Source organism: Sinocyclocheilus anshuiensis, unplaced genomic scaffold (genome assembly GCF_001515605.1).
Source record: "Sinocyclocheilus anshuiensis isolate Anshui unplaced genomic scaffold, SAMN03320099.WGS_v1.1 scaffold1830, whole genome shotgun sequence".
Classification (NCBI taxonomy): domain Eukaryota; kingdom Metazoa; phylum Chordata; class Actinopteri; order Cypriniformes; family Cyprinidae; genus Sinocyclocheilus; species Sinocyclocheilus anshuiensis.
In genome coordinates this window covers 692,170-706,028 of record NW_015546014.1, presented here as the reverse complement: position 1 = coordinate 706,028, position 13,859 = coordinate 692,170, and the positions used below count along the sequence as shown (strand labels likewise).

At 38.0% G+C, this 13,859-nt stretch overlaps 1 protein-coding gene across 1 annotated transcript in view; it reads left to right on the top strand.

Annotated features, from left to right (window-relative positions):
* The window catches only part of ndnf (neuron-derived neurotrophic factor), an 18,260-nt gene extending 7,411 nt beyond the window's left edge, over window positions 1–10,849 (top strand). Inside the window, exons 2-4 of the mRNA XM_016499540.1 lie at window positions 2,222–2,410; window positions 4,843–4,967; window positions 9,426–10,849. Of these exons, the coding sequence (XP_016355026.1) occupies window positions 2,223–2,410; window positions 4,843–4,967; window positions 9,426–10,834 (1,722 nt within the window). The 5' untranslated portion in view covers window position 2,222 and the 3' untranslated portion in view covers window positions 10,835–10,849. The remainder of the gene's footprint in view (window positions 1–2,221; window positions 2,411–4,842; window positions 4,968–9,425) is intronic.
* The last annotated feature ends 3,010 nt before the right edge of the window (window positions 10,850–13,859 follow it).

Genomic DNA, 13,859 nt, shown 5'->3' with positions numbered 1-13,859 from the left:
AAAAAGGGGAGGGGGGGGGGGGGGGGGGATTACTGGATAGGTCATTAAGAGGACAAGCACTCACTTGCTGTTAATGACAGTGGAGTATCGTTCTAATCTGCCATCATTAGCCTGATTATATCAGGGGTTTGGGCTTTGCCTTCAGCTCCAATCAATGGCACCAAATCAATAGAAAGAGGATATCATGTGATCCCTGCAAAGCCAAATCCAGCCTAGAGGGTAGCCCAACACAGCCAGACTCAGACCAGCACAGATGAACCAAGTTCAGCTTTTTCCTAAGCGGTCTCATCACAGTCTAATTCAGAGCAGCATACATAAACTTAGTCCAGCTCAATCTAACACATCTGTGCGGTCTTACCCACTCCAGAACAATGAAAGCCAGTTAAGCACAGCCTAACATAGTTAAACACTATCCCCCGGTTTCACAGACAAGGCTTAAGCCTAACCCCAGACTAAAATCTAAGTCTGAGGTGTTTTAACTGAAAGAAACTTGCTCTGACTGATCTTAAAATATATCAGTGACTTTATTTTGTCTCAAAATGCACACCAGTAATGTTTCTTTTCTAAGGCACATTTATAAAAATTACTTAAATGTCCTAATTGAACTATGGCCTAATCCTGGTTTAGTCTAAGCCCTGTCTGTGAAACCAGGCCTACATGTGACCAGACTGAGTCTGAGCTTTTTGTTTTTTTTTTAATTACAGTAAAGATATGTATGTTACAAAAGATCTCTATTTCAAATAAACAATGTTCTTTTAAACTTTCAGTTCGTTAAAGAATCCTGAAAAAAATCCAGAAAAATATGAAGATTTTTTTTTTTTAATGATGATCAATGATGCTGAAAATTCAGCTTTGATCACAGCAATAAATGACATTTTAACATATATTCACATAGAAAACAGATATTTTAAATTGCAATAGTATTTCACATTTTTACAGTTTTTTTACTGTATTTTTGATCAAATAAAAGAGCTTTGGTGAGTGAAGAAGAAACTTCTTTCAAACATATTACAAAGTCTTATCGACCTCAGACTTTTGAACAGTAATTTGTCTATTGTTTAATATCTGCTCTAAAGGCTCATTTTCATAATGTTAACCAAAGTAATAATAATAATAATAAAAATATACTATTTGTCATTCACTTCAAAATGAAATACAAATTGCGCAGGACAGATGCAGCAGATCAGTGAGAAAGAAAATCTGTGAATAGTTACAAGCAGGTGTTTAACACCAACACGACATGGATATTTTTGTACTGTGAGCTCGGACACTCTACACGGGCATTCAAACGGTGATTAGTGAGAGAGTGTGTGTGTCTTCAGTGAGCAGATGTGTGCATCTGTGAGTGTCTCTGAGTGCCTGGATGTTCTCATGAGTTGCTGAATGTTGTTTGCGTGCAGTATCAACCGCCGCATACCCGTCTTTTACCCCAGCTGTGCCGCCCCTTGAGTTTAAAAAGCAGCAGAACTTCAAAGGTGGTCAGTGAGGACATTAATTTGAACTCTTCATCCCAAATCTCCTGTAGTTTGGTTTGTTTGTTGTAGCGTGATGGTGCAACCCAGTCATTTAGCTAAATGTTGAGATGAATTTGCTGTTCTTTTAGATTAGAATAAGGACATCATGGAAGGATTTAACTGTCCTCCATTAGAGCTTTTAAACAGTCATTAACTTCTACTGATGGTTTAACTGTCCTTAACTTGATGTATTGATTCTTCAGCTTTAAACCAGCTTTTCAACTAAGGTCATCTACATGATTAGTGCACTCCAAAATTCGCTTTCAGCGTATTTAGTTTTCTCCTTTGGCACAAATATTGATTACTCATCTTGCACTAAACAGATTTTTGTCCAATCAAATGCTTTCTTCTATGCCCCTCCCCCAACACGTCTAGAGACTATAACGAGAACTATAAATAATACCGTTTTAATAATCATTCAGATTCTATGAGAATAGTCAAGTCCAAACCAGAACTATAACAATATACAAGATCATTGGAAATACTTCCAGAATTATTTTTTTTCCAGTCGATAAATTATAAAAACATTGGCAGTCAATAAGAATCCACCCAATAACCGCAGTGTGTGTGCTTTTAAGAAACAGAACATTATTATGCTTTGATGTGGACTAATATAGTTGGTGTGAAAGAATAAAGGAAAGAAGACAGTGCTCATGAAAGCATTTCATCAGGTTTTTAAGAATGAAATCACATTCTCCTCTCTCTAGGATGACGTGGATGTGTGGATGTTATGGCTTGGTGTTGCTGGTCTTGGGGGTGATGGGACAGAAACTGCCCACGCGTGATGAAGGCCTCTTTCAGATGCAGATCAGGGATAAAGCTCTGTTTCATGACTCTTCTGTCTTGCCAGATGGAGCCGAGATCAGTGGATACCTGTTCAGAGATACACCGAAAAGGTGGGATCATACATCACACAAACATACACATATTTGTAGTTATATAAATTCAATCAAAACTAGTATATATTAACACAAACCTGAATGAATGAATGAATGAATGAATGAATGAATAAATAAATAAATAAATAAAAAGTCTATATTCAGAAAGTTAAACGTTTCATTTTCTTTTATCTTTTAATTTTCTTTTATATTCTAAATTTATTTTAAAATTTGATTTGGCTATTTGGTTCTTTTTGGTGGAGATAGTGGTTCAGAAATTGCTTGCTTCACCTATATATTTACGATCTTCTGTGTTAAATTGCAGAATACGTGTTTCATGTTTTTCAATTTTCCTTCATGTAAACTAATTTTTAAGTTTGAACATCCTGGGACGGGAGGGTTATAATCATGTGCATTTGTGGAAGTGTCTTTGTGTGAGGGAAGAAGAAATATGGGATCTATTATAGCTATAATGCATCAGATGAGTGCGAGACATGCATTATGAATGAGATGCTGTGTGTGTGTTTGATGAAGCATTGTTTTGAGTAGCAGGTGCACTCAAATGGACGAATATCAACCGTGTTCATCACCACGTCTGTCAAACTGCACCACATGCGAGGTCTTAGCAAAAGGCTACAGGGTTATTTTAGCTGAGGATCCTGCATGAATTAATCACATACATACCACAGATGGTCGCAGGCTGAGCTATTCGCAATTTAAAACGCTTTATAGTAACAACGGATCTCCCCGTTTCCCGTTTGATGTCCACTCCAGTGATTCTGTCAATGTCGTGTCCTGCTAATGAACTGCAGTGTTCTCAAATATAGCTGATTACACTGAAGTCTAGCATACATCTGTCATAATTATTTTACAGAATGTGGAGTTGAAAGGTGTTACTGCTAACAGAAGGTCTGATTAAAAGCTCAGACTGTTTGGAATAACACAGTATCATGCTACTTATACTAATTTAGATGTATATACTGTATATATACAGTAAATATTTAATGCAATATCTAAACACATTTATCAAAATATGCAGTATACAACAGAGCACACTGCGCTATATCCCACAATGCAATGTGCTTAATTTGACCTTCTTTTTCCAGTGTGATGAATAATCTGGAAGTAATTTCAACCATGATTTGTAACTTTTTAAAAAAAATCAAGAGCTAAGACATTTTAACTTTTAAGATTGTTTTATATGTATTAAATGTTTTATATATTACATTACAGTTTAAAAGGTTTTATTTCCTGTAAATGGACCGACCCAGTCTAATGAGAAAACATTACTATTTTACAGGATGATTTTGTATAAATTTGTATGTTTTTTTTTTTTTTTTTAGAAAAAGTGTGACGATTCACCACTAAACCTAATCTTTAGCACGTAAGATCTCATGAAAATAAATAAATACATTTATAAATAAATAAATAAAGTAGTAAAAATGAAAAACTAATTCAAATTAACCACCAATTGGTCAGAGTGTAAAATAGTTACAACCTGCGATAAGAGTTGAAATGCAATGTAAACATTTTTTTTTCAAAGTTGTAAATAAAACACAATTTATTAGAGTACATTTAAAAGTAATACTATTTCAGTCTTTCCAAATAAAAATTCACATAGAATTCCTCTGTATGGATATAATTCATCCGTAAAGTGGTGATGTAACTAATTTTAAATGAATTGTATATAAACACATGATGCTTTCTGTTTCACACACTATTTTTTAAATAAATAGTAGGCAGTATTCAGTCTATGCTTGCACTAAGTAGTAAGCTAATATTTCAATATAGTATTAGAAAGAGGTTACAGCTAAAATACACCAGCTGTGTTTGGTGTGCCTTTTATAAGACATCTCTCATGTGCAACGCATTGTCAAAAGTATGCTAATTCAGCGGCAACACAGTGCTAAAAACGCTAACAAAGCTAGCGGAAATGTGTTGAGACAGCAAGGCTAATGTAACAGCGCTGTGTTTGGGGAATATGGTCCTAATTCGGTAGCGGTCTCCGAAAGGCCAGCTAGTTCTAATTTCAGTATATTGTGTCTTGGGACGTGCTTTAATATATCTCAAGTACTTTTAAAGACGAAACATGACGGCAGTCAGGCGGGCTAAATTAGCAACACCATTATGCATAACCTTGCTAAAATAGCAGTCTTATACTTAGGGACCTGCACTTTTTTTCAGGCACGAATGTGGAAAGTATTGTTATACAACTTGTTATGTAACCTTCTATATAAGTGTATGCTAACAAAGTGCATGTGTTTATCTAAAAAGACCTAAAAATATAATTGCCTGCAGATGGCTAGTTTCACACAGTCATCAAATGCGATTCAGTCCAAGCAAAGAGCACATTTGCTATACAACATACAATGAGTCAGGTTTAATTTCCTGTGTAATTTCTATGTTGTTGTCATTTTTGCAGCGCATGCTAACTTTCCTCGCTCTTGCAGGTACTATTTTGTGGTGGAGGAAGACAACACTCCTCTGTTGGTGACGCTGACACCTTGCGATGCTCCTCTTGAATGGAGATTGACGTTGCAGGAGCTCCCAGAGGACCGCAGCGGGGAAGGATCAGGTATCCGAATTAAATCTCCCGATCAATGTTGCAACTCTGCAGTAATTTAAGACTTGTTTTCCATGTAAACGTTCTAAACTATTATTAGAAAACCTGATCTTAGATCTGTGGAACAAGAGAACATCTCCCATAGCTATTGAATACAACTTAAAGGGATAGTTCACCCAAAAATGAAAGTAAGCAAATAAACATCACATTTTCATTTTTGGGTGAACTATCCCTTTAATGATTAAAGTAGACAGTGGTATCTCTTTCCATTTATCTCCAAAGGATTAAACTTGATTAGGAAGGAAGTCATTCTTAAATTAAGAATCATTTTGATCCTAGAGGATTGAGAATTCTTTTCTAATTTTTGACTAAAATGTAAAATGAATTGAAAGGATTAAAGAAATGATAGCATAAAAATTATTGGGAATATTTTGGTTCTGTTCCAAAACCTAGTGAGCAGCCTTCATAGGCAGCAATTTAAGCTCGGAATGTTAAGGTCGTCCTAAAATGTAGTTACCTGTTAAAGCACTGAGACAAAAGATGAGGCTAATTATACAAGAGAAATATCTAATAGGCCTAAATTATACTAAATTTTAATCTATAACAACATGGCTTGCCAGCCCTGTTAAAAAAAATATAAAAATCTTCGTTTGTGTTCTACTGAAGAAACAAAGTCACCTACATGTTGGATGCCCTGGGGGTAAGCAAATAAACATCACTATATGCACTATATACAAAAATAGGTATGTTTTAAAGCATGGCTGCTGGTTTGAGCTGGTTTAAGCTGGTCATGTCATGTGCTGGTCCTAAGCTAGTTCTGAGCAGGAGCTAGTTGCTTAGGACCAGCACATGACCAGCTAAGGACCAGCTTAAACCAACTCCTGACCAGCTAAGGACCAGCTTAAACCAGCTCAAACCAGCAGCCACGCTTCAAAACATACCTAACCAGTATATGCTGTTTTTTAGGAGAAGCACTGTTTGCATTATAAGGTTCAGTTTCAGTTAGGATGTTGCCTATGTAGGGAATAGACAACAAATTGATTTAACCAAAAGTTAAAATGAATGTCCTACAGATGCCCCCCTTGGAAAGTTTCATGCAAAAATAACTCTAGTTTTATTTGAAAAAGGTAAATATGTGTTTTCTGTGAAGTACTGTGGAGCGTGTCCAGTGTGGGTCAGTATTTTCCACTGTGGTCAATCATTAGCCCTGTTCAAGTGCATCAGTGTGTATTTGTGAAGTGTGAATTTGGGCCCAGTGTAAGCACACTTGGTGTGCTGATGGACTGCATCTGAATGTCTGCAGACGTAAAAGCCTGAAAGCAAGACTGAAAAAGAGTAAAATGGAGTGCATCTTGTATAGGGATATATAAGGGTGAATCTCACAAAACCTGTCAAGAACATGACCCCGAAATGGAAAGATTTTGCAGTGAAATGTGACCTAGACATGCTTTCAATCACACAGCCATAGAATTCCTCCCACTGTTCCCATCAACTGTAAGCAAAAAAAAGGTTGTGACCGGCGTTCGTCTTCAAAGCAAAATTCTTGCTTGTACTCTTGTTCTCCCTTTTAGCAGTACTCCCTCCTCTTTTGCCCTCCCTCCTGGTATTTTTTCAAATTTCTTTTCCCATCACCCTCTCTCTGCATCTCTCTTTTTCCATCTGGACAGTATTCTAAAAAATAAATCAATAAAGTTCCACAAAACACCCTTGTATTTCACTCCATACACATGGAGCAGCACAGTGGGTTTTAGTTCCACGTGTCTGTGAAACCCAATGTATAGGACCGAAACGGGGCAGAAGCTGCTGTGTCAGAAGCGTACTGTATGCGTAGAACATGTCCATGTGTGAGCTTACATGAAGACACGAGTGTCTCCCTGCGAGACGTCAAGCTTCTCTGATCATCTCTGACTTTTTGTGCCATAATGACTCCCAGGCATTGGGTTTCCTCCTTCCTCTCTTAGTCTGTGGCCCAATATGGCTGTCCTGGCTGATGAAATGCAGAGACCCCCATAATTCACTGTAAATTCACAATTTCGCTGTACAGTTGGGTTTTAGATTTTTTTTTACACACCGTGTAATGATTGTCCTGCTACGGCGTGACTTGGCTGTGATTGGGAGATCCTAAAAGACAAATCAGTCACAGTTGATGATATCCACCTTCAGACTAATTTCCTTGCTCACATATGCATTCAGTCATTCACAGTTGCAATAATTCAAACACACATATACACACTTACTCTGGTGGGACTGGACCTTAGGAAAGAACATTTCAAATGAAATCTCTTCAAGATTTCATTTGTTTCAAGACAGCAATGGGATCAAACGGAAAGCAAATTAAAACTTGAAGTGAATGAATGAAAACTGGAGTTTTGTGGCTTTTAGTCAGTGTCTGTTTTTTTGAAACCACCAATATACCATTTTACAGGATCTTTAGGTCTCCTGCTTTGATAAAGACACCAGTACCTTAGAGTTTAGACTCAATTTGAGTGTATTGATCATTTGGTAATAAAAACTATATTTTTATTTAATAAAAAATAAGAGTTGAGAATGGTTGTCCACCCTGTCGTATTGGGGAATCCGCCCCTTTAGTGACATCAACACTAGTGACAACAGATTTTTTGTCTCTTCAGTGGCGGGAATTTCAACGGCTGAGGTGAAATTTGTCGGTGACTTTCCAATTTAAAAATTTTCTTTGTATGAGTTTGCTTACTTGCTTTGCCAAAGCTTAACATGTCCACCCTGTCGGCATAAAATATGCCAGAAGTGATTAGAATACAGTATTTTCAAAATATGTAAGTTTAAATATACCAAATTCTCTTCAACAACCAGACTAAATATTTAGCTAGTAACAGTTTGTTGTAAGCTAATATGCTAATTGAAACTCAAAATGTCCACCCTGTCGGCCATTCATTTGTAGTTAAAATTGCTAAAAACTAAAATGAATAATATTTATTATTATTATATAATTTTTTTAATAACCCTGTTTAGGAAAGGGACATCATACCTTTTGGGGGAGGTTATGTCAATGTGTTTGAGAATATAATTATATTATTATTATTATATTATTTTTTTAATAACCCTGTTTAGGAAAGGGCCATCATACCTTTCAGAAAATATAATTTGCATCTTCATTTTGCAATGAAAACGAATTTAACAGTAATATATCCACGACAGGGTGGACATATCTTATGGTTTATGCTTCGAATAATGGCCCATAATTATTTAAAAAAAATGTGTGGGAGCTCAGCTAATATGTTTCTATAGTACTTGAGTGTCTACTATTTATGATATGACATAAAGCGAATGGGAAATTAAAACCAACATTTTTGAGTATTTTGAGGGTTGAAAGGCACTCTATGGTGATATTGACCCCCTTACAACCTCTGTTTCTATCAGTCCTTGCATTCAATGGGAATCGAGCCCATGACCTTGGTCTTGCCAGCGCCTTGCTCTACTGTTTAAGCTACATAAATACTTAGTTTATCAACAATTGTGTAATTTTATTTCCCTTAAAGAATTTCAGGAGACACATCCGAGACGAAGTTGACATTTTTAAACATAAGTGAGAACTCCATTTTGAGCTACTTCTGTGCAATACTTCATGTACTTCTTTTCTGGTTAATTGCAGGACTAGGTTATAAATGAAAAGCAAACAAGGACATGGAAGCACTTTTAATTTTTGTTATCTTTTTTTGAGGTACAGCAGTCACAGTAAATAACTACTCATACACAAGTCTTTTCCCATGTTTGCGGAATATATCCACTGGGAGCTGGTCTTTGAGTGCAACGCGTGTTCATTTAGTTCTCTGGTTGGCAAACATAATATTATGCTTTCTCACCCAGCTGAATGGAGAGGGCTTGGAAAGGAACTCAAGGAACAGCGAAGCCACAAGGCGTCTCTGTGTAGCTTAGAGTTCCCTGGGAAGGCAAAGTGAAAGTCACCCTCTGATGTGCAAGGTTGTTTGGATACAAAACACAGCCGCCAGCAGATGAGTAGCTAATGTCCACCAGAGCAGGTAGCTCCCTGTTACCTCATAAAGATTAACACATTAAACTATGCTCTTTCCGTTAAGATGGAAATTGCTGCTTCTTGTTTCCAGTGGTGTTAATCGGGGTGTGGGGAGGAAGCGGTAAGTAAACAACTAGATGTGAGGATTTGGAGTGGTGAGGGAAATGCGTCATTATGTGGCAGTTAATGTTAAATATCTCAGTCATTGATGTTCAGAAAAAGCCTAAGTGTGTACATCCATTTGTTCGACAGTTTATGTGGCTTGTGTGTGTGTGTGGTTTAAACAAGTCATCATTCAAAATGTGCATTTCCAAACAGTTTTACCCCCACAGAATGGGCCTTGTTTTTGATGTTTGTGGTTTGTTCTGTGGGGACACTCATTTCCTCATCATCTTCTGATTCTCTGTGCTTGTTTCCCAAGGTCTAATTTTGTGAATCTCTCTATGTCTTTTGTTTCCCAGGTGAGCCAGAACCTCTAGAGCAGCAGAAACAGCAGGTCACGGGCAACGAGGGGACCGAACTCTTTACCTACAAAGGAAATGACGTTGAGTCGTTCATCTCCACTAGCTCCCCTTCGGGCTTGTACCAGCTGGAAATCATCTCGACCGAAAAGGACAGCAACTTCAAGATTTACTCTACCACAACTCCCGAGTCCGACCAGCCATACCCAGAGCTGCCTTACGACCCCAGGGTTGATGTTACCGCATTGGGTCGTACTACTGTCACGCTGGCCTGGAAGCCCACTCCTACTGGCTCCATCATGGGCCAGCCGATCCAGTACTGTGTGGTTATTAACAAGGAGCACAACTTCAAGAGCATATGCGCAGCGGAGGCCAAGATGAGCTTGGATGATTCCTTCATGATTGCTCCAAAACCCGGTCAGGATTTCAGCCCCTTTGACTTTGTTCATTTTGGTTTTGTCCCATCTGAGAATGATTTCAAGGATCGTTCCCTCACCACCAACAGAGCTCTGAGCAACAAGATGAGTCGCACATATATCCCCAAGCCCAAAGTGGCAGACATACAGAAGATATGCATAGGCAACAAGAATATTTTTACCGTGACGGATCTAAAGCCAGACATGCAATATTACTTTGATGTGTTCGCCGTCAACACTGGCACCAACATGAGTACTGCGTACGTTGGCACTTTTGCCCGCACCAAGGAAGAAGCCAAGCAGAAGACAGTGGAGCTCAAGGATGGGAAAGTAACAGACGTCTTCATTAAGAGGAAAGGCAGCAAATTCCTTCGCTTTGCCCCGGTCTCCTCTCACCAGCGTGTCACGCTCTTTATCCATGCCTGTCTGGATGAAGTGCAAGTTCAGGTGCGGCGTGATGGGAAGCTTGTTCTCTCTCAGAATGTGGAGGGTGTCCGTCAGTTCCAACTCAGAGGAAAGCCCAAAGCCAAGTACCTGATTCGTCTGAGAGGGTCCCGCAAGGGTGCCTCCACCTTGAAAGTACTGGCCAGCACACGTGCCGGAGGCAAGCAACCTTTCCCTGCCCTACCTGAGGATACCCGCATCAAGGCTTTCGATAAGTTGCGTACCTGTTCCTCTGTTACCGTGGCTTGGCTTGGCACACAGGAGCGCAACAAATACTGTGTTTACAGGCGTGAAGTTTCCGAAAGCTACGGCGAAGAGCATCGGCGCCGAGAGCAGAACCAGTGCGCTGGACCAGAGAGCCGTCGCAAGTCTGAGAAAGTGCTTTGCAAGTACTTCCACAGCGCCAACCTGCAGAAGGCAGTCACTACCGAGACCATAACGGGCCTCGAGGCGGGAAAGAGCTATCTCCTGGATGTTTATGTGGTGGGACACAGCGGTCACTCAGTCAAGTACCAGAGCAAACTGGTGAAAACAAGGAAGTACTGTTAAAAGACAGAGACTCAGAAGCACAGACTCTGCACAGAAGTAAATATATTATATATATAATGAGAAAAAATAAGTTTATTTAACTCGAAGTGATATTCTACTAAGGAGAGTTTTGCAGACTGACTACTTGCGCACAATGCTAATGCTAACGCTGCATGTGTTGCGGTTACCGAACTGCCTGTAGAGTTTGATATCAACCTCTGTATTTATGTTTACATTACCGAGTCGAGTCGAGTCTGGCGCTCTCAGGCTACCTTAGGCACCTGAAGGTTTGTTCTCAGGGGGTGCCATCGCTGTTGCTACGCAAAGAGTCCCTGTACTGCATCCTCAATGCCGTGGAAATGGGAGTTTGGAGGAGTTGCAGTTCTCTTTTAGCCACTGCATGCACCATTTGTCTGCCTTATGTCTACGTTCGATTTGTTTGTTCATTTTGGTTTTTACGCCAGCCATCGCAGAGGTAGCTCCATGACTCCTTCTCTCCGCTGTCCTGCCCTGTATTAAAAACATGGTTTAGAAGACTTTTTAAATTATTTCATACTTCTTAATGTTTTATTTTTTTAACTGTTTTTTTTTTTTTTTGTCATTGACAACAGTTATTAGTGATAAAAATGTGTTTTAAATCTATATGAAAGTCAACGTTGTTGAAGCGTTTCCCCACTGTCAGTTTGTGTGTGTATAATCTCAGTTTGTGAATCTGGTGTGTATAAATGTGTCTCATCTCTGTGTCACATGTACAGATTTTCTCAGTGCATATATTCATGTACATAAAACACTAAATATAGACATCTGTAATCCCAGCGGTTCTGTGTTTCTCTGCCAGGATGATATATACATACTGGAAAATATCCACAGTGTATGTTCTGCTATGAAGTAAAGCATCTTTCATATGACTCATAGTAATGCACGTCAAGAATACCCAAATGACCCAATGCACAATATTAGCCGCAAAGTCTTTCCTGATTATTGGCCAAGATTTAAGACATTTTCATTTGATAAACAAAGAAATGCAAAATAACTTTTTTGTATTACTAGGATGAAAGCTCAGTGCTACTTGCTGTATTAAGCATGCGCGAAATGAAGTTTTGTGACAACAGCGTAGCATACTATTACTTATTGTTGCACGACACATTCTGATTCACATTAGTAAGTAATTCCATTCTGCACACAGCCATAATTTCTAGGTCTGTAAAGCGAACTGTAAAACTACTATGTCAAATGTCGCATTTGTATATAGCCTGTTTCACTGTTCATCTCTCTTTTTCACAAATGGGTTGAATTTGTGCACAATGCTCAAACCAAACTGTAGTGTCTTTCCTAAGTTTGAGTTCCCTTCGCAGCCTGTCATACACTACAGACATAGCAGAACCTCACCTGTCTTAAATTAGCCTCATTACTGCCCTGCAATAATGAGGAAGAGTACTGGGAATGGTGCGGGAATGGATTGGGAATGCCATGGATGGCCCTTTACAGAGAAGCTAATGAGAATGGTCAGCAGGGACTGTGTGTGCAAAGCTCACAGAAAGAGGGTCAGTTAGAGAGTGAATGTGTTTTTAATAAAACCAAAATTCCCTGGATCCCAAAACAATCAAAAGAAGAGGTGGCCAATGCATTCACTTTTCTTTTCTTTTCTTTTCTTTTCCCAAACTCTAGAGAGTGGTCTTGCTCACTACTGTCTACATAGCCATTTGCCTTCTAAGTCCTGTTTACTGAAATAAACCCTTATAACTGACTGATTTAGTACACTAGATTGGCAGCAACACTGTGCATCACCCAAAGAGTGAAGCACATGGGAGACATCCTCACATAAACTATATGAGAGACTGGCTGAGATAAATGTTAATGGGTGCTCTCTTTAACGCCTGATTGCAATTCTTACAAAATCACGGTATATGTACTGTAGTTTGAACTACATTATAATGAACATTAATATCTATTTTTGTAAGCTCACATACTAGCATAGCATGCATATACCTGATTAACTTAGCTTGTACTCTATGTATTTACTCTATTCACATCAGTCTTTATTTATTAGCAGTTTATCAAGTGAAATAAATTACATTATGTCCAATTTGTTTTATTATAAACTGTATAGTAAGCAATTGTATAAATATTTAAATTTTTAAAAATAGTTTAACTATTATTAGTTGAAGACCGAGGTGGTCGCGATGCATTCTGTGACTGATTTATTTCATAAAGGAAACCCGGCTTACAAGGAATGTTTTCACAACTTTCATTAAAGTGTTTTTTTTTTTTTTTTTTTATAGTTATGTAAATGTTAGGACAATTTAAAAAAAAATAATGTTTATTGAACATTAATATTTGATATACATTTTATAATGTTGCGAAAAAGTTCTTATAACAACATTCTTGGAACGTTCTTATGATGTTATTTGTACTTGGTAAATATTCTCGTAATGTTGAGAGAAAACATTCTTAGAACATTATATTTTGGGTAAAACAAATCAAATGAGAATGTTGTGAGGAACGTTTTAGTAACATTTAACATTCTAATCACAACAAGAAAACATTTTACCATTAGAACATTAAAAATTTACTTTCAAATAACCTTATATTTTGGGTGAAAACAAAGTTAGTAAAACATTGTAAGAAACATTTTTGTAACCTTTAAATATGACCACAACAAGAATACTGGGCATTTAGAAACATTTGAAACAAAACAATGTTCCCACAACATTTTTTTACTTCAATTTGTTACTTGGGTATGTGCTATGCTGCTTTAGTATTTGCCCAAAAGAAGTGGTCTTAAAAGGCAGCAAAACTGTACTGTTTGAACAGTAATTGCATTGGTTGCACACCCATGATACTTAAAATGCTATCAAGTTGGGAAGCTCATTAGACTTTAGAACAGATCTTATGTTTGTCTTTCAAACTCACACACACACACACACACACACACTCCATTTACCTTGTTGTATCCTCTATTCTGGAATTCTTATGAGCCACAGTTGCCGCATTTGGCCGCCAACACTCACTCAGAGTAAGATGATAACAGCACTATCAAAACAGG